Here is a 24,983-nt window from a genome sequence, read left to right as displayed (position 1 = left end):
GTAAAAAGCACATGGATGCCGTAAAGCTCAATTTTTGTGATTTCACATTGCAAGTGTTTGACCCCTGAAACAGACGGTTGTTCCGTCGAAACAGGGCCTCGTGTCGGCCCATATACATGTGTGGTGCTGAATAAAGTTGTTTCTACTGACCTTCGGCTGATGAGATTTCTTGGTTCACCCCTACTCTCTTGGCCTTTCATTTGGATTATACGTGGGGGTGGGGGGGGTTACCTTTACCTTTCGGTTGTTTTCTGGTGTACTGAATTTGTCTGATGGCATGATAATCACATGAATATTACAAATCAGTGTATGTGCCGATACAAAGATCACAATGGTAGGAAATCAACAATAGTTATCAGCGTGGTACATTTTTTTCCTTCCCATGGCAGCGTTTCCTATAATAAGACCGCTCTGATGAGAAGAGTCTCTATGAAGTCAAAGACCGTTGCAGGAGAAATGTGAAGAACGTGGAACGTAAGAGTTATTTAATTCCATTGGCACGAGCAGTCCAGAGGTTCCTGGATGACGTACATCACTTCAGTGCCATTTCCTGCGCAGTACAGTGGAACTGTCATGTTGCGGATGCCATTTTCTCGACAGCATTTGCAAAACCTCAAATGGCTATCAACGTTGATGTTAAAAATGGTGGCAGACGGGCACTTCCCATCACAAGAGGCCACATTTATCTGTTCGGTAAAGGAAACAGGAAGGGGAAAATCATTTCAGTTTCGGTTTCTATAATGCAAATCCCATTGCTGCTCCTTGTGATCTTGGGCAAGTCACTTAATCCTCCATTGTCTCAGGTGCAAACTTAGGCCTACATTTACTAAGGCGCGGTATAGGCGTGTTAGCGTTTTAATGCGCATAAATGGTTTACGCGCATTAAATGCTAACGCGCCCATAGAAATGTATAGGCGTGTTAGCATTTTAACGTGCCTTAACTTTAGAGGTGTGTTAGAAAACACTAACGCACCTTAGTAAACATTTATTAGTAACATAATAAATAAAATAAATTTACTGCCCCATGAAAAGAAGCCTTTTTTCCCAGCTGCAGTAAAAATTGGCTCAGCGCTTACAATTTCATGCAGCCAAACTATCGCAGGCCACTTTTTACCGCAGCTCAGTAAAAGGATCCCTTAGTGCACTGCATCTAGGTTTTTACATTTGGCACCTAGTTAATAATTTGCCCCCATAGTGTGAATCCATGTGGTAAATGCAAGGTGGATTCTGGCCACACGCCTGACATTTACTGCACAGATTTTGCATTTAAGCTGTAGTAAGGAGAAAATGTTACTGCACTTCAGTAAACATCTCCCTAAATCAAGGGAAACGCACAAGGCTATTGTCCCTGCTTTCTACTGAGTAATGCTCTTATCTGAAAGTTTAATTATAATGCTCATAAAACTGAAAAAAAACCTCTTGAAATACCAATTCCGAGGGTGGGAATAATTTTATAACTGCCCTACAACTGGCAAGTATTGTGTAATTTTCATTCCACAGACGTGGAGGGGCATTTTCAATCGGGGACGCCCATCTCTAAGGGCGCCCATCTTCGAGGATGGTGCCGCAAAGGGGCGGGGCCAACTGTATTTTCGAAACAAGATTGGCATCCATCTTTCATTTCGATAATACGGTTGGGGGCGCCCAAATCTCGACCTAAATGCTGAGATCGCCGGATTTAGAGATGAGAGTGAAGAGGTACTGAGGAGCTGCAGAGTGAAATGCACTTATAGGTTAATAAGAGGAGTTTGAACTGTATGCGGAAACGGATAGGAAGCCAGTGAAGTGACTTGAGGAGAGGGCTAATATGAGCATAATGACCCTGGCGGAATATTAGTCGTGCAGCAGAATTTTGAACAGATTGAAGAGGAGAGAGATTGCTAACTGGGAGACCTGTGAGAGGCAAGTTGCAATAGTCTAAGCGAGAGGTGATAAGAGTGTGGATGAGGGTTCTGGTAGTGTGCTCAGAAAGGAAAGGGCGAATTTTGCTGATATTATAGAGAAAGAAATGACAGGTTTTAGCAGTCTGCTGAATATGTGCAGAGAAGGAGAGGGAGGAGTCGAAGATGACCCCAAGGTTACGAGCTGATGAGACAGGAAGGATGAGAGCGTTTTTAACATGCCTACAATTATTGCGCCTATAGAGATATTGTAGGCGTGTACACGGTTAACACGCATACATGGTTAATGTATGTTAAAAACACTAACACGCCTATAACACATCCTTGGGGGCCCTGTTTACTAAGCCATGTAAGCATCTACACACGCCCAACATGCGCCAAAATGGAGTTCCCGCCCAGCTACCGTGTGGCTCTTCCGGTAATTTCATTTTTGGTGCTCATCCGATACGTGCATCCAAAAAAAATCATTTTTATTTTTGGACGCACGCCAAGTGGCTTTTGATTCGCGTAGGTCATTACTGCCCAGTTACCGCATGAGTCTTTACCGCTAGGTCGATGGCTGGCGGTAAGATCTCAGACCCAAAATGGACACACAGCAATTTCGATTTTGCCGCACGTCCATTTTCAGCAACATTTTTAAAAAGGCCTTTTTTAAATGTACACTGAAAAATGGATCTGGCACACCCAAAACCTACACCTACGCTACAGTAAGCCATTTTTCAGTGCATCTTAGTAAAAGGATTCCTTGGTGTTTCTTAGCTCTTCTTCTTCAAACTGAAGTCATAAGTCCATAAGTACGTAAGTATTGCCATACTGGGAAAGACCAAAGGTCCATCAAGCCCAGCATCCTGTTTCCAACAGTGGCCAATCCAGATCACAAGTACCTGGCAAGATCCCAAAAATGTACAAAACATTTTATACTGCTTATCCTAGAAATAGTGGGTTTCCCCCAAGTTCATTTAATAACGGTCTTTGGACTTTTCCTTTAGGAAGCCATCCAAACCTTTTTTTAAACTCTGCTAAGCTAACCGCCTTTACCACATTCTCCGGCAACGAATTCCAGAGTTTAATTACACGTTGAGTGAAGAAAATGTTTCTCCAATTCGTTTTAAAATTTACTACATTGTAGCTTCATCGCATGCCCCCTAGTCCTAGTATTTTTGGAAAGCGTGAACAGACGCTTCACATCTACCCGTTCAACCCAACTCATTATTTTATAGACCTCTATCATATCTCCCCTCAGCCGCCTTTCCTCCAAGCTGAAGAGCCCTAGCTGCTTTAGCCTTTCCTCATAGGGAAGTCGTCCCATCCCCTTTATCATTTTCATCGCCCTTCTCTGCACCTTTTCCAATTCCACTATATCTTTTTTGAGATGCGGCGACCAGAATTGAACACAATATTCAAGGTCAATTATTTACAATTTCAAAATAGATTGAAAACTTGGTTTTTTTTATAAATACTTACAATAAAGTTAGAATAGAATTGCCCTGATTCATTGTAATTGCAGGTTTGTGCAGGTATCTTGTGAATTTTTTTCATATTATTATGTAAACCTTTTTGAGCCTTGTGGGTTAATGGTATATAAGAACTGTCATTATATTATTATTAAGTATATAATCAAATTCAAAACTTTTCCCTAGTAGTCCCCAAGCCTGGTCCTCATAAACCTGTCTCATTTTCAGTATTTCCGTCATGAATATGCATGAGATCTCTCTGTCTCCACTGTGTGCAAACAAACCTCAAGCACATTCATGGTGGAAACCCTGAATGAGGATCAGATTTAATCACACATGCGTTAAAATTCAACATCGACCAATCAGATTGCCTCATTTTTGTTTTCTTTTCCTGGCAGGTGAAAAAAAGTTGCATGTAGTCCTGAGAGAAACGTCCCTTCATTCAATGTACTCACAGGGCTCAGGCTCGTGCAGTCCTGCTTCCTTATGGTTGTTCTGATTACCATCTTCTGGCAGATTCTCTCATCTTGTTTACCTAGGACCACAGAGAATATGGATTATTTGCCGTTCTGTTGACCAGATAACATTTAATTGAATCTTAAATATTAACATCTTCTGATAAAGTCACAAAATTTAAACAAAGCTAGAAATTAACCTTAATCTGTATCTTAAATCAGAGTTTTTTTGTTTGTTTGTTTTTTTCATTATTTTTTCCTCACTAATTTCACATACATAAAATCCCAGGAAAACAACATATTTTTAACCAGAATCTAGATGCTTAGCTAAAAAGTTCTTTCTATCATTTTGGTTTTAATTGATGATGTCTTGTTTTGTAGGCATAACCTTCAGTATTGCTCCCTTCCGGGTCAGATTCCTGGAGACACTTCATAAGTTCAACAATTTATCAAAGCTGGCAGACTTTAACTATCTACCTGCAGGTAATATTAGCTCATGTGCAGTGTTGTGTGATATTGAGTTACCTGTAATCAGTTACTGTAGTTAATTACTTTCTTGCAGTAATCAATAAAGTAGTTAACTACTTACTCAGTATCCCAGTAGCTGTAATTAATTACTTCTGAAGATTAACCAGCACAACATGACATGATACGACAGAGGATGAGGTTGGCTTGAGTTGGTCAAACCTCCTCAAAATAGGCATCAGTAGATGAAGTTATATAATATTCACCTTGGGGTTGTATATAAGATGGATATTTTACCTCTTCACATTTTACCATAAGTATTCTTGGATGTGGCATTGGTAAAGGAAAAGCAATTAGTTATTCTACGCAAGTAACTGTAAACAGTAGTCAATTACTTTCCTAAGAGCCCTTTTTACCAAGCAGCGGTAAAAGGGGCCCCTTCGGTGACACCGGCACATGGGTTTGCTACATGCCAAGGCCCACTTTTACCACTGCTTGGTAAAAGGTCATTTCTGGGCGGGGGGAAGGAAATAGCCATGCGGTAAATGAAACACTTGCCATGCAGTCACTTCATGGGGGAGCTCTTGTTAACTAATTAAGTTGCACATGTAATTCCAGATATGACTGATTTGCGCACGCAACTTAAGTCACGTTATATAGAATCGGGAGGGTTAACATGTGTTATAGGCCTCTAATGTAAGTTATATTATCGTGACACACAATAGTTTGTTACCATGGGTTAATGAGATACGAAACATACAAATGCAGGTAAAATAGCTCATTAGTATGTGAATTTAATAATATGGCTTGTAGTGAACACCATAAGCTGAGTTATTCTAGGAAAAACTGCGTCAGAAAATAAGCTGCCAATATTTTTCCATACCAGCAGCACCGGTGCTTCCGAGCATTTCTTAAAGGTGCTGGCCAAGTGCCAGACAGCTCCCCTAACCAATACATACCAATAACAGAACCTTCACCCAGAACACAATCCCCAATCACAGATCCCACCAATCAGTAGATGCCCTTCAACACAAGGGTCACAGATCTGGGCCCCCCCCCCCCCCCATCCAGAAAGACTCCCCAATCTGCACAACCATTCCCACCTTCTCATAGGCCCCCTGAAAATACCTTGAAATATCCCTGGCATCTTGTGGGATTGGGCAGAAATGATCCCTAGTCATGCCTGCCCTTGCCAACGCTGAGCTCAAAATGATGCAGGAAACCCCTAGTGGTAGTCTCATGGTACTGCTTCTAGAAATCAAGTTGCTGTAAAAGGACCTTTTACCCTTATGCAGCAACTTGACCTTGAAGGCTACTGCTAGGGGTTGCCAGCGCCATTTTGAGCCTGACATTAGCAAGGTGTAGGTGTGATGGGAGATCAATCCTGCCCCAAACCTACTAGACACCAGAGAATTCCATAAGTAGGCCTGAGGAAACAACAAGGGAGTGGATGTTCTTATGGAAAGGGGTCTACTTGGGAGGGGAAAGCTTTTTGAGGGGGGTGAGAATGTTTAGAGAGGCCACGGGGGGAGCCTCAGAGAAGAAGAGAATCACTTAGATAAACTGAACTTGAACCAGGGGTCTGCTAAGGCCCTTTTAAGGTTTATCCTCAGGGCATTGAGCAGTATTTTAGAGGCCCGATGTTCACAGGAGGGGTGATGAATACAGATTGCATGGATGTGTTCTTCATGTAACATGGGAGTCAGTGAGTGACCTGTGGTAGTGAGCTATTGCCAGTTGTTGACACCCTCGGTAAAGTAAGGTGCAGTAAAAGTCCAACGTTTACTGCACCTCGATAAACTACCTCCCTAGGGGGCCCTTTTACTAAGTCGCTTAAGCGTCTACGTGCGCCAAAATGGAGTTACCTCCCGGCTACCATGTGGCTCTTGCGGTAATTTCATTTCTGGCACACGTTCGATACACGTGACGGAAAAATAACTTATTTTTGGATGCACATCAAGTGGCATTTCATGCGCGTAGGTCATTACTGCCTGGTTACCGCGTGAGACTTTGCCGCTAGGTCAACGGCTGGCGGTAAGGTCACAGATCCAAAATGGACGCGTGGCGATTTTGATTTTGCCGCACGTCCATTTTCGGCAAAATTTTTGAAAAAGGCCTTTTTTTACAGGCGCGCTGAAAAACGGATCGGCGCATGCCCCAAACCCGCGCCTACACTACCGCAAGCCGTTTCTCAGCGCACCTTATTAAAAGGACCCCCTAGGTTTCTTGAAAGACAAGTATAAAACAATTTTTTTAAGTTAACATGTTAGATTTATCGAAAACAAAAATAATTTAATAATAGTAGTACCTGGTTCACAATTAATATTACCAGTAGAGATTACTGGGGAAATAGTAAAGGGTAATATACCCAATCCAGTACCTGGCAGAATTATTAGGAATATCAGTTTTTGAAAAATACAACATTTTAACATATATTGCATATTTATTAATTCTTACACTGCCATTTGCACTTTTTTCCTTCCATTTTCTGAAACACTAAGACCTTTGCCGTATGTCATAACAATTTAGACACTGATAATATGATTGCTGTAAACCCATTTAGGGCCTTTATGGGAAAGATGGTTCATAAATATGGTAACTCAATAAACCTGCACATTACATTATGGCCCCTTCCTGCTTCTGAACGAGTGGATGCACCCACAGTCTGGAAGGCAGAACTAGCGACCAGCACGTGGCAGGCTTAAGGGGGTGGGGAGGAAATGTAACCGTCTAATTATGGCAAGGTAAGAATTAAATTCATCAACTCACGACTGCATGCATGGAATCAGACTCAGCTCCAAGACTGTTTAGTCCCATTGCAATCCCAGAAATTAAAGAAGGCATTCTTACGGGGAATCTGCTTTACCACTGAGACATGCTTTGAGTTAAAAAAAAAAAATTAATAATAATGATCCCAGGCTTAATAATTAGCGATGAAAGGAACAATTGAATTTCATAAATAGTGCTTTGCTCTCCCCACAGCCACATCCAGCAAAATATTTCTGAAGTATAACTCTTGTCTTTTTCTGTTGTGAGGAATAGGGGCAATTGATTTTTTTTTTTTTAAATCAAGGAATGTTGCGAAACTATGTGGCTTGAAGAAAATGTTGCTTATAAACAAAACTTGTTTGGTGTGCATATTCCATGCAGCTGTGTTTTGAACATTTTTGGAGGAAGGGAACATCTTGGACATCATTTGTTTTCGTATGAAGTAGTTGTGTTCGTTAAAATAAATATGATAATGCAGAATGTGTAATGTATGTATATGTTATTAGATAGGATCACTAAATATCTAGATTATATTAGTCAGTGTGGAGGAGTGGCCTAGTGGTTAGAGTGGTGGACTTTGGTCCTGGGGAACTGAGGAACTGAGTTGGATTCCCACTTTAGGCACAGGCAGCTCCTTGTGACTCTGGGCAAGTCACTTAACCCTCCATTGCCCCATGTAAGCCGCATTGAGCCTGCCATGAGTGGGAAAGCGCAGGGTACAAATGTAACAAAAATAAAATAGATACTATTGGAGATTCTACATGGAATGTTGCTACTATTGGAGATTCTACATGGAATGTTGCTATTCCACTAGCAACATTCCATGTAGAAGGCTGCGCAGGCTTCTGTTTCTGTGAGTCTGACATCCTGCACGTACGTGCAGGACGTCAGACTCACAGAAGCAGAAGCCTACGCGGCCACATTGGTGATCTGCAAGGGCCGACTTCTACATGGAATGTTGCTAGTGGAATAGCAACATTCCATGTAGAATCTCAAATAGTAGCAACAGTGGAGGAGTGGCCTAGTGGTTAGGGTGGTGGACTTTGGTCCTGAGGAACTGAGTTTGATTCCCGGCACAGGCAGCTCCTTATGACTCTGGGCAAGTCACTTAACCCTCCATTGCCTGCAGCATTGAGCCTGCCATGAGTGGGAAAGCACGGGGTACAAATGTAACTAAAAAATATATATATATATGGAAAAAATGCATATTCATTAGAGATATCACAAAAATCTGGCATATTTGTGATCCTCAATGACTGAACTTGGAAAAGCCTATGACCTTTATCTTAGTGTTTGTTTTCTTATCAGAAAATAATAGCTAGGGCTCTTTCTATACAAATCTAACAGTGTGTAGAGACCTCTATCTCAGTGTGCTTTAAAAAAAAAAAAAAAAAACTATGAGACACACAAAGTTGAATGAAATTGTATGAACTCTAGATCTTGCACGTGGTGTAATCTCAACATTTTACTTGGGGGGGGGGGGTAGATTTGCAGGATTTTGACTCAACATCTTGCAGGTCAGAGTTCGCAATGTTCTAAACATGGATGGAATAATTCCGTTTAATTTGTGAACTTATATATATGCCCCCTGAGAAGTTCCTGCTGTGTATATTATATAAACTGACCTAAACAACATTTTCTGAGGACAGGAAATAGGTGAGAAGGTTGAAACTATGATGTAAATCACTGAGGTGTGGGAAATAAATTTTAAAAAGTAATGTGCATGTATACGTACTATGAACGGAATGGAGACGAGTTTATAGATAATAAAGAAATCATATCTGAGAACATTTCAAAGCACTTAGAATACTAACAAAATACTGGCAATCTTTTAAGATGCATCTTCTGTCCTCTTTCCCCTGCACTAGAATTTGAAGAGATTGTAGTTATACTCCAGAAGGACGGTGTTAAATTCCCCACATCCGCAACCATATAAAGCAAGGCCCTGCCAGCGCTAGTTGTTAAAAGACACACAACATGATTTGGGAAAGGCATGCTTTATTTTTTTCTCCCCTCTTTTTCAAACATCCTAGCAACTCTGTTAAAAACCACAGCTCTCCAAAACCCAAAGCAAAAGATAGCAAAGGAAAGCAAGGTCTCACTTACAAGTCCTGCAGCAGCCTCCGTTAAACATCTGGACAACCCCTCCGTTCTAGCAAGAAAACAAAAGAAGATATAGGCTCTTTGAAAACTTTTACCTAGCTCAGTGCTTTTTTTTTCTGAAGAAAAATCACACTAATTCACTTGAAACTCTCCCCCCCCCTGGATTCTATATAAGCTTAGCCGGTGGTGGGAGGCGGGGCTGGTGGTTGGGAGGTGGGGATAGTGCTGGGCAGACTTATACGGTCTGTGCCAGAGCCGGTGGTGGGAGGCGGGGCTGGTGGTTGGGAGGCGGGGATAGTGCTGGGCAGACTTATGCGGTCTGTGCCAGAACCAATGGTGGGAGGCGGGGCAGGTGGTTGGGGGGCGGGGATAGTGCTGGGCAGACTTATACGGTCTGTGCCAGAGTCGGTGGTGGGAGGCAGGGCTGGTGGTTGGGAGGCGGGGATAGTGCTGGGCAGACTTATACGGTCTGTGCCGGAGCCGGTGGTGGGAGGCGGGGATAGTGCTGGGCAGACTTATATGGTCTGTGCCAGAGTCGGTGGTGGGTGGTGGGGCGGGTGGTTGGGAGGCGGGGATAGTGCTGGGCAGACTTATATGGTCTGTGCCAGAGTCGGTGGTGGGAGGCGGGGCTGGTGGTTGGGAGGTGGGGATAGTGCTGGGCAGACTTATACGGTCTGTGCCAGAGTCGGTGGTGGGAGGCAGGGCTGGTGGTTGGGAGGCGGGGATAGTGCTGGGCAGACTTATACGGTCTGTGCCGGAGCCGGTGGTGGGAGGCGGGGATAGTGCTGGGCAGATTTATACGGTCTGTGCCAGAGCCAGTGGTGGGAGGCGGGACTGGTGGTTGGGAGGCGGGGATAGTGCTGGGCAGACTTATACGGTCTGTGCGAGAGCGGTGGTGGGTGGTGGGGCGGGTGGTTGGGAGGCGGGGATAGTGCTGGGCAGACTTATACGGTCTGTGCCCTGAAAAAGACAGGTACAAATCAAGGTAAGGTATATACAAAAAATGGCACATGTGAGTTTATCTTGTTGGGCAGACTGGATGGACCGTGCAGATCTTTTTCTGCCGTCATCTACTATGTTACTATCCTGCTTATAATCGAACGAGAAAAACGCCCAAGTTCCGACCTAAATCGGGAGATGGACATTTATCTCACAAAAACGAATAACGCGGTATAATCGAAAGCTGAACTTGGACGTTTTCAACTGCACTCCATCGCGGAAGCGTACAAAGTTAACGGGGGCGTGTCAGAGGCGTGGTGAAGGCGGGACTGGGGCATGGTTATCACCCGAACAGAGATGGGCGCCTTTCGCCGATAATGGAAAAAAAGTATGCGTTTGTAGCTAGAATTTAGGGCACTTTTCCTGGACCCTGTTTTTTCACGAATAAGGCCCCAAAAAGTGCCCTAAATAACCAGATTACCCCCAGAGGGAATCGGAGATGACCTCCCCTGACTCCCCCAGTGGTCACTAACCCCCTCCCACCACAAAAAAATGATGTTTCACAACTTTTTATTTTCACCATCAAATGTCATACCCACCTCCCTGGCAGCAGTATGCAGGTCCCTGGAGCAGTTGTTAGGGGGTGCAGTGGACTTCAGGCAGGTGGACCCAGGCCCATCCCCCCCTACCTGTTACAATTGTGCTGCCTAATGCTTAGTCGTCCAACCCCCCCAAACCCACTGTACCCACATGTAGGTGCCCCCCTTCACCCCTTAGGGCTATAGTAATGGTGTAGACTTGTGGGCAGTGGGTTTTGAGGGGGATTTGGGGGGCTCAACACACAAGGGAAGGGTGCTATGCACCTGGGAGCTCTTTTACCTTTTTTTTTGTTTTTGTAAAAGTGCCCCCTAGGGTGCCCGGTTGGTGTCCTGGCATGTGAGGGGGACCAGTGCACTACGAATCCTGGCCCCTCCCACGAACAAATGCCTTGGATTTATTCGTTTTTGAGCCGGGCGCTTTCATTTTCCATTATCGCTGAAAAGCAAAAACGCCCAGCTCACAAATTGCATTACTCTCTCCAGGAAAAAAAAATTAAATGATCCCAGGTTCCAATCTAATTCATGTTTAATGTGGGATAAAATGCCATAAATAAGTAAATAAATATAAACTTTTAATGCTGAGCACCTGATTCTCAAAGTGGACATATTTCAAACACTATAATGAAAATAAAATGATTTTTTTCTACCTTTGTTGTCTGGTGACTTTGTTTTTCTGATCATGCTGGCCCAGTATCTGATTCTGCTGCTATCTGTCCTCTTAACTCCGTTTCCAGGGCTTCCTTTCCATTTATTTCTTTACTTTCTGCCTTTCTTCTTCATTTCTTGCCCTACATCCGTAAGTAAAAGCTGGGTCCTCCGCAGATTTGATTGTCCAGTGGATCCAGCTTCTGCCTATTTTCTTCATCCATGTGCAGTTTTTCTCCTCTCTTCCTTTTCCCTCATCTCATCTCCTTCCTCACTCTTCCCTCCTCTCCATCCATGTCCAGCATTTCTTCCCTCTCCCCGCCCTCCCCTCCATCCATCCATGTCCAGCAACCCTCCTCTCCCCTGCCCTCCCCGCCATCCACCCATGTCCATCAACCTTCCTCTCTCCCCTGCCCTCCCCTCCATCCACCCATGTCCAGCAACTCTCCTCTCCCCTCCCCTCCATCCACCCATGTCCAGCAACTCTCCTCTCCCCTGCCCTCCCCTCCATCCACCCATCCAGCAACTCTCCTCTCCCCTGCCCTCCCACCATCCATCCATATCCAGCAATTCTCTTCTCTCCCCTGCCCCCTCTATCCATCCATACCCAGCAATTCTCTTCTCTCCCCTAACCCCCTCCATCCATCCATACCCAGCAATTCTCTTCTCTCCCCTGCCCCCTCCATCCAGCCATACCCAGCAATTCTCTTGTCTCCCCTGTCCCCTCCATCCATCCATACCCAGCAATTCTCTTCTCTCCCCTGCCCCCTCCAGCTATCCATAGCCAGCGATTCTCTTCTCTCCCCTGCTCCCCTCCAGCCATCCATACATAGCGGTTCTCTTCTCTCCCCTACCCCCTCCATCTAGCCATACCCAGCGATTCTCTTCTCTCCCCTGCCCCCTCTCCATCCATCCATACCCAGCGATTCTTTTCTCTCCCATGCCCCCCCTCCATCCATCCATACCCAGCAATTCTCCTTTCTCCCCTGCCCTCCCCTCCCGCTCCCATCCATGTCCAGTGATTCTCCTTCACCCCCATCCTCCCCTCCCATTCCATTCCACCTGCCCACCCTCTTCTCCCCCAAACATCCCCCTTTTTCTTCCTGCCACAGCGCCCTGCATGGTTTAAATCTTTTTTATTACTTCCGTCGAAGCGGCCATGTCATTGAAAGCCCTGCCCATCTCTAGCCTTCCCTTCATGAGTTCGTTCCCTCAGAGTCCCGCCCTCACGGAAAGAGGAAATTATGTCAGAAGGTGGGACTCTAAGGGAACAAACTCACGAAGGGAAGGCTCGATGGGCAGAGCTTTCAATGATGCGGCCACTTCGACAGAGGTAAAAAAAGATTTAAACTCCGGGCAAGGGGATGTTGGGTGGGCGGGCCTGGAGGGAAAGTGGCTGGGCCTGGGCCCATCCAGGCCCGCCCATGGCTACGCCCCTGAAAGGGGGCGTTGGAGTGCGTCAAAAACATTTGCCGCAGCTTCGTAAAAGGGACCCTTAGTTTTTTAAGAGGAGGTTTTTGCCTGGCAATTTCACATGCAGAGGACTGAAGATGCCAAAGCATTGACAGAAACATTTTAAAGGGGAAAGGGGATGGAATTTGATAAAGCACCTTTCTGTGCTTACAATCAAGGGTACTTAAATACAGGTACTTATTTTGTAGCTGGAGTAATGGAGGGTTAAGTGACTTGCCCAGAGTCACAAGGAGCTGCAGTGGGAATTGAACTCACTTCCCCTGGTTCTCAGGCCCCTGCATTAACCAGGCTACTCCCCATCCTTTACCTCATAAGGTGCAGTCATAGATGGTATTTCAGTGCATTTGAACAAGAATACTATTCCCCACGCATGTTATCACTTATAATGCAGAATACCAACCTTTAGGCATTCGCTCTCATTAAAAGGGGGACAGACAACACTCGAGCCCATGATCATAGCTCCTACCATAGTCTCTGTGCATTCATATTTAGTGCAGTTAGAAACCCACAAGCTTCCCACCTGTGAGAAAAAGAGAAAGACAAAGTTACGATAGTACTTTTCCACTCAAAAATATGTGAAGGGCAATTATATAACAAGGAAGCTCTACTACAAAGGAATGTAGGGTCTACTTTCGTTAATAGAATACAGTAGAGTCTCGTTTATCCAATGTTGTGAATTTTTTTTTGTTTTGTTACATTTGTACCTCGCGCTTTCCCACTCATGGCTGGCTCAATGCGGCTTACATGGGGCAATGAAGGGTTAAGTGACTTACCCAGAGTCACAAGGAGCTGCCTGTGCCTGAAGTGGGAATTGAACTCAGTTCCTCATTTCCCCAGGACCAAAGTCCACCACCCTAACCACTAGGCCACTCCTCTTCCACTGTTGCTACTATTTGAGATTCTACATGGAATGTTGCTATTCCACTAGCAACATTCCACGTAGAAGTTGGCCCTTGCAGATCACCAATGTGGCCGCGCAGGCTTCTGCTTCTGTGAGTCTGACGTCCTGCGCAGGACTTCAGACTCACAGAAACAGAAGCCTGCACAGCCTTCTACATGGAATGTTGCTAGTGGAATAGCAACATTCCATGTAGAATCTCCAATACTAGCAACGTTCCATGTAGAATCTCCAATAGTATCTATTTTATTTTTGTTACATTTGTACCCTGCGCTTTCCCACTCATGGCAGGCTCAATGCGGCTTACATGGGGCAATGGAGGGCTAAGTGACTTGCCCAGAGTCACAAGGAGCTGCCTGTGCCTGAAGTGGGAATCAAACTCAGTTCCTCAGTTCCCCAGGACCAAAGTCCACCACCCTAACCACTAGGCCACTCCTCCACTCCTTGGTGACATCACTGTATTGTCATTGAGATGGGAGCGGTTTCTTTTTCGCTTTCCTGGCATCACGTTTAGCTAAAAGGCAGCAGCGCTAGGTGAGATTCTTAGGAACATTCCGGCTGGTTAAATAGCCTTAAGCTGGCTTAGCACTAACATTTGGCATGAGACAGCCAGCTATCTCGGCTGAATATTACCGCTTAGTGGCTAGCCCTGACACCGGCTATGTCGTTAGCACCAATATTCATCGGCTGACCGGCTAAATTTAGCAACAAGGACACCACAAAAACGGAGACGTCAAAAGGTCCCGCGAAAAGTACACAAACAGGAGAGAGAAGTGGGAAAATGACCAAGGTCTCCAGAGACGAAATGGACAGTCTCGCACTTGGGATGATTTATTAGTCAAAGACTCGACACAATGCTGTGTTTCGGCCCAAACAGCCTGCATCAGGAGTCTTCTTAATGAAAGGATGTCTAAATCTTCAGAGATGGTATATTCGAAATAAATAAGTCAGATGGTCTTGAGAAAGACCTTTGTGATGGATTATCTGACTTATTTGTTTACTTATAGAATACACCTAGGCACCTCTATCGGACGCTCCTAGATTCTAGGCCCCATATATATAGAATCTAGTCCATTGTGCCTAACTTTGGGTGCCAGCGTATACGCCTGCTGGAACCTGGTGTAAATGCTAGCACCTAATTTCCGGCAGTTGGGCGCACCAGTGCTAGTAACTGCTGGGAATGCCTCCTGATCCACCCATGCTCCTCCCATAGCCACACCCCTTTCAAGTCACAAGTTATGAAATTTAGACGCTGTTGTTATAGAATAGTAACTAGGGCAGCTGTGTGCACAGATGCAAATTGTTGCCAATTAACTCCAATTATTGACTAATTAATTACTTTATGTGCGCAACTGCCCTGCAAATTTTGGCATGCAACGTTTCTAGAATAAAATGCACCCAAATTTTGGCATGCAACCATTTATAGAATAACACTTAGCGCTGAATTTTTCTGGCACTGTTTACGGAATTCCCGCCTTTATGTGCGTGCAAGGAGACACACTATTTCATATGCACTTTAAACGGCTTTAACGTGTGCACTAAACATTAGTGCAAAGGCATCACTGTGAGATCTATTAGAATAGAACTGATATAAAGCTAGTGCAAGAATGTTCAACAAAAACGATAAGTGTCAGGGAAGTAGCAGGAATCTACATAACTGACTTCATCCAAACACTGGGGTATCTCATACTGCTAGGTACGTTATCAAAGGGTCCTTTTCATTATGGAATTTCAACTAGTTTCAGTCCATTACAACATTCCTTTCTAACATGATTGACTTGCTTACCTGATACACAGATAAATTTCCATTTTCATCGTAAAACACGCAGGACACATTCTTGCAGGTGCCACAACAAATATAATGATCAGAAGGAGGAATGTACACCTGGTGCTGTGAATGAAATAAAAAGTCATACGGAGAACGCCAACGATGAGGAAGTCAAGAGATTTGTACTCATATGGATACAGGTGGTATAGATTTCTAGTAATCTCACATGAAATAAACTTGCTTAGTAGCAGGTATACCTCGTGAAGTTGACGTAGGGATCCTTTTACTAAGATGCGCCGAAAGGTGGCCCGTGCTAGTGTAGACGCGTGTATTGGACGCGTGCAGGTTCATTTTTCAGCGCATTATTTTTTTGGCCGAAAATAGACATGTGGCAAAATGAAAATTGGCGCATGCCCATATTGGGCCTGAGACCTTACCGCCACCCATTGACTTAGCGGTAATGGTCAGTGCATTTACAATCCCGATTGCCACCCAGTTAGCGCCAGAAAGTTTCTGGTGCGCACAATGGTTGCACATAAAAAATGAAATTACCACCCAGGCCACGTGGTAGCTGGGCAGTAGTTCCAAATTGGAGTGCGTTGGACACGCATAGGTGCCTTTGCGACTTAGTAAAAGGGCCCCATAGGCATTTACCCCCAGATTCTATAAAGGTCACTCAAAATTGGGAGAAGATCTCAGAAACGGCGCCCAAAATAATGAATTAATGGGCTCCAATGATTTAATCATTGGAACTAAACAGCACTTAATTGGCATTAATTGTGATTTGGGAGCCCGATCTGGTTACGCACTCTTCTGTAACAATGGGAGCCTAAATTAGATGCAACTCAAAAGGGGGCGTAGCCATGGAAAGGGCATGGGCAGGTCAAGGGTAGTCACAACAGCAGAGACCAGTGCCCCAGGATTTACACCAGATTTCAGCTGGTGCACGTCCTCACGCCCAAAGCTGAGCGCTGGATTGGGCACTCAATGCTGTTCTATAAAGAGCACTCATTCTGAGGTGCCCTTTAGCCAAATTTTATTGATGCTGAATTTTCAGTGCAATTCATAGAATCTGACCCTTAGTCTCTATTGTCATTTACTGACAGTTGGGTTTTGGACGTCTATAGCCCAGCTCTGTAAAATGGGGACTTAGAAATTTACGCAAGACAAAGTTTAAGTGCTGGTTTATGCATGTGTCAAACATGATAAGAGCTTGTAAACTGAGGGCCTTAATCTCTTTTTATATACAAACTAGTGGAACCATGCCCGTTTCCTCAACAATGAAACGGAACCTAGGAAGGCTGTCGTGTAAGCTTTTTTTTTTCTCTCTCCCCTGCCCTCCCCTCCATGTCCTCGATTCTTCCCTCCCCTCCATGTCCAGTGATTCTCCTCTTCCCTGCCCTCCCATCCGTGTCCCGCGATTCTCTCCTCTACTGTCCTCCCATCCCATCCCATCCATGTCTATCAATTCTCCTCTGCCCTTCCCTTCCTCCCTCCCTTCCTCCCTCCCTCCCCTCCCCTCGATGTCCCACGATTCCTTCCTCCCCTCGATTTGTACCTGAACGTTCTCTGGCTGGCTGGCGCTAGCTTCCGTTGCATTCGTAACTTCCTGACGTCAGCTCGCCTCCAGCGTTCCCTTCTCTCTCACTGTTCCGCCCTCTGACATCATTACGTCTTGATGTGAGGGCAGGACAGTGAGGGGGAATGGAACGCTGGAGGCTGACTGACGTCAGGAGATATTACGAACCCAGGCAGCCAGACATGGAACGTTGGAGGTGCAAATTATTATATAGGATAAAGAGAGCAGTTCTATTAAAATAGCAGAAAAATCTCAAATATGAATAAAGACTTCTGACACCAGGATCCCTAATACTATTTCCAGATGAGCTGGAACAACAAGCCAAAGAAGAGAAACACAGAGAAAAATAATTAACTGATAATTAAGGACCCAAATTATCAATGGTTCTCCAAGACACTGAGGAGCCCTTTTACAAAGATGCGTTAGGCTCTACGTGCGTGCAGCGTGCGCCAAAATGAGACTACTGCCAGGCTACCTGACGGTAATTTCAGATTTGCCGCATGCCCTGTAATGCCTGGATTATTTGTTTCCTCCTTTCCACTTGCGGCATTTCTGGTGGTAACTGACAGTTGGTGTGCGCCGACCGGTCACTGAGCGTGTAGCGCATGAGCCCTTACTGCTAGATCAATGGGTGGCGTTAAGGGCTACTACTACTACTATTTATCATTTCTATAGCGCTACAAGGCATACGCAGCGCTGTACACCATACACAAAAAGACAGATCCTGCTCAAAGAGCTCACAATCTAAAAATGGAATGTTGCTAGTGGAATACTACTACTACTACTACTACTTAACATTTGTAGAGCGCTACTAGGGTTACGCAGCGCTGTACAATTTAACAAAGAGAGACAGTCCCTGCTCAAAGAGCTTACAATCTAATAGATAAGAGTGAGACAAATATAGGACAATCAAGCCATTGTGACATCACTGATGAGGTTGGCTCTTAGGCATTGGTGGAATGAGGCATTATGACATCACAATCTCAGCTCTGGTTAAATCACTGCTATATGTAATACTACTACTACTACTTAACATTTCTAGAGCGCTACTAGGGTTACGCAGCGCTGTACAATTTAACAAAGAGAGACAGTCCCTGCTCAAAGAGCTTACAATCTAATAGACAAGTGAACGGTCGGTCCGATAGGGGCAGTCAAATTGGGGCAGTCTGGATTCACTGAACGGTAAGGGTTAGGTGCCGAACGCAGCATTGAAGAGGTGGGCTTTAAGCAAAGACTTGAAGACGGGCAGGGAGGGGGCTTGGCGTAAGGGTTCAGGAAGGTTGTTCCAAGCATAGGGTGAGGCGAGGCAGAATGAGCGGAGCCTGGAGTTGGCGGTGGTGGAGAAGGGTACTGAGAGGAGGGATTTATCCTGTGAACGGAGGTTACGGGCGGGAACGTAAGGGGAGATGAGGGTAGAGAGGTAGTGAGGGGCAGCAGACTGAGTGCATTTGTAGGTAAGAAGGAGAAGCTTGAATTGAATGCGGTATCTGATCGGAAGCCAGTGAAGTGACCTGAGGAGAGGGGTGATATGAGTATATCGGTTCTGGCGGAATATGAGACGTGCAGCAGAGTTCTGAAGGGGGGATAGATGGCTAAGTGGGAGGCCGGTGAGCAACATTCCATGTTCCACTGCACTAACCACTAGGCTACACTAGCAACATTCCATCTAGAAGCCTGCCCTTGCAGATCAGCAACGCAGCCGCGCAGGCTTCTGTTTCTGTGAGTCTGACGTCCTGCACACATGTGCAGGACGTCAGACTCACAGAAACAGAAGCCTGCGCGGCCACGTTGCTGATCTGCAAGGGCAGGCTTCTACATTACTACTACTACTTATCACTTCTATAGCACTACAAGGCATACGCAGCGCTGTACACCATACACGAAAAGACAGACCCTGCTCAAAGAGCTTACAAGGGCTCAGGCTGGTTTTAGACGTGTGCTGGTTTCAGTTTTACCACATACACTTTTCCTGTCCCATTAAAAAAAGCCCCTTTTTGCAGACGCACTAAAAAGTGGCCCGGCTCACACCCCAAACACGCACCTACACTACCGCAGGCCACTTTTACCGCGGCTTTGTAAAAAGACCCCTGAGAAGGTTAAACATGAAGGTATTGTATTTATTTTGCTATAGGGAAGAGGGAGAACGATGATTCTTAATCGAACACTTACTGCCTCACACCGCTTAGAGCAGTTTATCGTTGAAATCTCCATGGCGTGATATCCAGTGATCGGGTCCAGTTCTTGTAAGCAGTGCACAGTGTAGCAGAGATCTTCTTCCAGGTACTGGACCATGGACTGGCCAGGATTCAGCACAGTTACATCCCGAAACACACAGACGGCATCTTTCACTTTAACAAAAGGGACAAGAGTAAATGCTAAGGAAAAGAACAAGAGAGGGGAAGGAACAAACAATTTATTTAGGGACTCTTTTACTAAAGGGCGTTAAGCCCTAATGCGCGGTTAGCACGCCAAAACAAGCTTACCCCTGGATTTTATATGGTGCGCTTAGATTTAGGCGCCAAAATCGGCGCAGATTCTATAACACTGCACATAACTTAATTGGCATAACAAGCTAATGAGCGCTGATATCAGCAATTAACAAGCAGCAATGAGCACTAATTGGCACTGATTAGAATTTAGGCGCACAACTCGTTAAGCGTATTCTGTAATGATGTCCGTCCAACTTTTAACACACGCAGGCAAAAAAGGGGTGTGGTTATAGGTAGGGAAATGAGTGTTTTGTGGGCGTTCTAAAATTTAGGTGCCTAGTTATAGGATATGACCCATTGCACCTAAATCTAGACGCCGGGATTTACGCCATGATTTAGTTGGTGTAAATGGATGTGTGCAGATTTATTTATTTATTTGTTGCATTTGTATCCCACATTTTCCAACCTATTTGAAGGCTCGATGTGGCTTACATAATACCGTAATGGCGTTCGCCAAATCCGGTAGAGAAGCAAATACAAAGTGATGTTATGTTCAAATAAGGTTCATATGATTACAGGTACATTGGGGAATCATAGAGAGGAAGAGTTATGTAGTGTTCAAAAGAGGCGTAGCCAGACTTTGGCGGGAGGTGGGGCCAGAGCACGAGGTGAGGGGGTACATTTTAGCCCCCCTCCCCAGCGCTGCCGACCCCCCCCCCCCGCCATTGCCGACCCCGCCACTACCAACTTTGCCTCCCCGCCCCCACCGACGACCTGCTCGACCCCCCCTCCCGCCGCCTACCTTTGCTGGCGGGGGACCCCAACCCCCCGCCAGCCGAGGTCCTCCTTGCAAAAGGCTTCCTTCAGGATGTCAAAAGCAGAAGGAAGCCTTTTGCGAGGAGGACCTCGGCTGGCGGGGGGGTTGGGGTCCCCCGCCAGCAAAGGTAGGTGACAGCGGGTTGGCGGCGGGAGGGGGGGGTCGAGCGGGGTGGCGGGAGGGGGGGCCAGGGCCAAATCTACGGGGACCCAGGCCCCCCAGGCCCCACGTAGCTATGCCACTGGTGTCCATTACGAGCTTTGGTTTCGTTGTGTTGCAGGATTTAGGTGCTGAAATATCAACTAAGCGTATTCTGTAACCCGCCCCTAAATCTAGATGCCGATTATAGAATATGCTTAGCCGACACTGATTTCAGCACCAATTCTTTAGACGCCATACTCCTCCTTAACACCTAAATAGCCAGTTTCTGCATGCTACTCATGCATTTTTTTCTATTTTTTTTCAGGGAGGGCCAGCGCTATCCAGCTAGTGCACTCTGATTAGCATGCACTAACTGGATAATGTGGACTTAATAAGGGAGCACTTAGCGCTTTGAAAATAGGAGACAGTACGTGCTCCCATGTAAATTTTTTGGAAGTCCCATACGCTAATGGGAATATTAGTGGAGGACCTGCAAAAAAAATCCTTAATATACTGCCGTGTAAAATATTGGCTTTGGACTAGACTCTGTAAATGATGCCCACCGAAAAAAATGCTCGCTCAGAGCTATTCTACAAAGGCGCTCTGAGTTGGGCACCGTTTGTAGAATAGCACGTAGCACCAGGATCTGCACCCAGCTTTGGGCACGAGGATTTGCACCAACTGAAACCTGGTGTAAGTCATCATGCGTAAAAATTAGATATGGATCCTCCGAATTCTATAATAGTGCGCACATCTTTAATGAACGCCCCTGACCTCCCAATAATTCTCTTATGGCCACACCCCGTTTCAGTTATGCGCTAAAAGATTTACGCATGCATCTTTCTAGAATATTGCTTAGCAAGATCCACGTGCAAATCCAAATTGTTGCCCATTAACACCAATAATTGATTGTTAGCTCCCAATTATTTGTGTTAATTGGCTCATTACTCAATTAAATTGTGCATGCAAATTTGCACACACAATGTTGAATGCCATATATAGAATCCAGGGGTTAGTGCATGGGATTTGCATACAATGAGGGTAGTGCATACAAATGTATCTCAAGCATATTCATTGTGGATATCTTGAAAACCTGACTGGCTGGGTGTGTCCCGAGTACTGGCTTGAGAACAACTGCTCTGTAGGATGAGCCATTTTCTCAAACACATATCATTGGTGACAGAGACACATTGAGGGACATAATCGAAAGGGACGCCCAAGTTTTGTTGAGGACGTCCTCGCAAAACATCCCGATGGAGGGGCAGCGAAACCTGTATTATCAAAACAAGATGGACGTCCATCTTTCGTTTCGATAATACGGTCGGGGACGCCCAAATCCTGAAATTTAGGTCGTCCTTAGAGATGGTCGTCCCTAGACTTGGTCGTTTCTGATTTTCGGCGATAATGGAAACTAAGGATGCCCATCTCAGAAATGACCAAATGCAAGCCCTATGGTCGTGGGAGGAGCCAGCATTCGTAGTGCACTTGTCCCCCTCACATGCCAGGACACCAACCGGGCACCCTAGGGGGCACTGCAGTGGACTTCAGAAATTGCTCCCAGGTACATAGCTCCCTTACCTTGTGTGCTCAGTCCCCCAAATCCCCCCCCCCCCAAAACCCACTACCCACAACTGTACACCACTGCCATAGCCCTTATGGGTGAAGGGGGGGCACCTAGATGTGGGTACAGTGGGTTTGTAGTGGGTTTTGGAGGGCTCACATTTACCACCACAAGTGTAACAGGTAGGGGGGGGTGGGCCTGGGTCTGCCTGCCTGAAGTGCACTGCACCCACTAAAACTGCTCCAGGGACCTGCATACTGCTCTCATGGACCTAAGTATGACATTTGAGGCTGGCATAGAGGCTGGCAAAAAATATTTTTAAAGATATTTTTTGAGGGTGGGAGGGGGTTAGTGACCACGGGGGGAGTAAGGAGAGGTCATCCCCGATTCTCTCTGGTGGTCATCTGGTCAGTTTGGGCAGGACCAGGTAAAGTCACCCAAGTACTCGTCAGGGACGCCATTTTTTTCCATTAAGGGTCGAGGACATCCATGTGTTAGGCACGCTCAAGTCCCGCCTTCGCTACGCCTCCATGAACTTTGGTCAGCCCTGCGACAGAAAGCAGTTGGGGACGCTCAAAATCTGCTTTTGATTATACCGATTTGGGCGACCCTGTGAGAAGGATGCCCATCTTCCAATTTGTGTCGAAAGATGGGCGTCCTTCTCTTTCGAAAATAAGCCTGATTGTATTACCAGGTCACCTTCTAGCAAAGCACCTCAAAATTCAAGCCAAGGCTATTGGCATGGTGCATCAAACTGCATATCTAATAATTACACATACTAATTACCACATGAATAAACACTAACTTTCTGTAAAAGAAAAGAAATTACCACAGATGTGCTTGGTGCAACCACATACACTGTTAAAATCAGGAACTGTTCTTCGAACTTCTCCCTGTTTACCATATATTAAAGAAAAATATTAAAACCAGGAAAGTAATGCCAAGATGCATATATGTAACATTCCACATTATATGCTGATTGTTGAAACCATGGAGGTTTGATTAACAGGTGATAGCGTTGCATCACAAAGTTAAAAACAGTCCACCCAAGGAGGCTTCATTCTCTCTAATGCAGCTGCAGCCATCTTGGTACACCCAAACCAATGTAACTGATAGGACAACAAGCTCCACCTACTGGCTTCAGGCCAGGTAATGGGCCAAGCGTGCTTCTGCCATCTCCTGTTAATCACACCTCCTTGGCTGAAACAAAATCTTGAAAATTCACCACGTATCATTCAGAGATCATAAGTTGCTTGTATACTTATGGATGTTAATAGAGTGACACAGAGAGATCAGCTATCATTAGATCCCTGGACAGAGGAGGTTTATACACTATAGAAAGTGTAATCTAACTGGCTAAACCGCTTCCTCTGGCAGGTAAATCCTTTCCTGTGCTAGGGATACTCAGTGGCCCAGAAAGTGACAATGAAGCCAACTGTTGTATGATGAGTCATATATGGACCCAGTGGTATGCTGGAGCCGGCTCGTTCCGGCTCGCAAGATCCGGTTGTTAAATTTTCTTCGGACTTGTGAGCTGGTTGTTAAAATGGGCGAGCCGGCTCTCCTCCCTCCCTCACAGCCGGTCCGACCCGGTAAGCATGGCAGGGGGCGCCATGCTTACCGCCACTTATCTGCCCGCCCTGGCACCCTCTTCTTCCCCCAAGGATCATTTTTATTTTAAATTTACCTAACCTCTGTCCGTCCGTCCGTCACTGGAAGCGCTCCTCCCCTCCCGAGTCCCGACGTCTCTAGCAGAAGCTTCCTGATTCGTTCATTCTCAGTGTCCCGCCCTCGAGGGTAGGGTATGCTTTTATCTTAGAGCATCTGTCTGTCTCCTTTCTGATAGTGCAACGGAGTTCTTTCCTGTTTATTATATTTTCGTTTGTGAACTGCTTTGGTCTTTTATTAGGTAAAGGGGTATAGTAAGTGAATAAACGTGAGAGCAAAATCCCTGCCTTATGCTCCAGATCTGTAGTTCGGGTTAACCCGTTTTCCTTCCAAGATTTCTGATCCTCTGTTGTCTGGCAAGAATGCTCTTAGATCATCCCAACAAAATCGTCTTGTCGTTCCTTCCTTCCGTGAAATTGTTTATGACACTACCTGACATTCTATCTTTTCAGAACAAGGCCCTGAACTCTGGAATAAATTATCACAGCATCTCAAGCTTCAATCATCCATGCAACAATTTAAAACTGATTTAAAAACCTTCCTCTTTACAGATGCAGACACCCGACTTCTCTGTTACAGAGCATACCGGATGTAAGACAGAGGTACACAGCTTGTCTTTTGAAACACTGTAGTTCTACTCTCCATCTCCTTTCATTTTTTTTAAAATACTCTATTTTAGACCGTAGGCAACTTAGACATCATATCAGTGGCATAGCCATGGGTGAGCCCAGGTGGGCATGGGCCCATCCCGTTTGGGCTCGGGCCCACCCAAAATTCTGGCATCTTTGTTATAGCTGGCAGGGATCCCCAAGCCCTGCAAGCTGGAAGAGGTCCTTCAGAGGCAAGAACAGGTCATCCCCCTACTTGCTGCAGCCAGTGGCCTGTCCATGCATTGTACCCCCCTCCCCCCACCTGCGCATGCTCGGTTTCTTTTTTTGTGAATGCGTGAAAACTGAGCATGTGCAAGAGGGAAGAGGCCACTGCAGCAGCAACTAGGGGATGGACGTTTTCTGGCCACTGAAGGAACTCTTCCAGCTGGTGGGGCTTGGGGATCCCCCCCAGCTCAGGTATTTTATTTACTGGGGGTCGCTGGTGTAGAGGCAGGGGTGGGGGCCGAAAGTGCAGGGGGAGGGGAAATTGTGTGCCCACCCACTTTGGGTCCATGCCCACCCAAAATACCATGTCCGGCTATGCCTCTGCATCATATTGATGGGTGGGCTAGAAAGATTTTTTTTTTTAACTGAAACTTGCAAGCAATTACAGAAAGGCAGCAGTTGTACCATGAGAACTTAAATGGAAGTCTTCTGATCACCATACAG

The 24,983-nt window shown here is 45.6% G+C and overlaps 1 protein-coding gene across 1 annotated transcript in view; it reads right to left on the bottom strand.

The window, feature by feature from the left end:
* Positions 1-485: 485 nt before the first annotated feature.
* Positions 486-24,983, bottom strand: part of OTOGL (otogelin like) — a 168,070-nt gene continuing 143,572 nt past the window's right edge. The window contains exons 51-57 of the mRNA XM_030214750.1: positions 22,826-22,889; positions 19,218-19,396; positions 15,488-15,592; positions 13,204-13,323; positions 9,151-9,196; positions 3,811-3,890; positions 486-686 (exon numbers count right to left, since the gene is read on the bottom strand). Coding sequence (XP_030070610.1) covers positions 486-686; positions 3,811-3,890; positions 9,151-9,196; positions 13,204-13,323; positions 15,488-15,592; positions 19,218-19,396; positions 22,826-22,889 — 795 coding nt within the window. The remainder of the gene's footprint in view (positions 687-3,810; positions 3,891-9,150; positions 9,197-13,203; positions 13,324-15,487; positions 15,593-19,217; positions 19,397-22,825; positions 22,890-24,983) is intronic.

Source organism: Microcaecilia unicolor, chromosome 9 (assembly GCF_901765095.1).
Source record: "Microcaecilia unicolor chromosome 9, aMicUni1.1, whole genome shotgun sequence".
NCBI lineage: Eukaryota > Metazoa > Chordata > Amphibia > Gymnophiona > Siphonopidae > Microcaecilia > Microcaecilia unicolor.
Note: the sequence above shows the minus strand (reverse complement) of the source record. Positions and strands in the feature narration are given on the sequence as shown.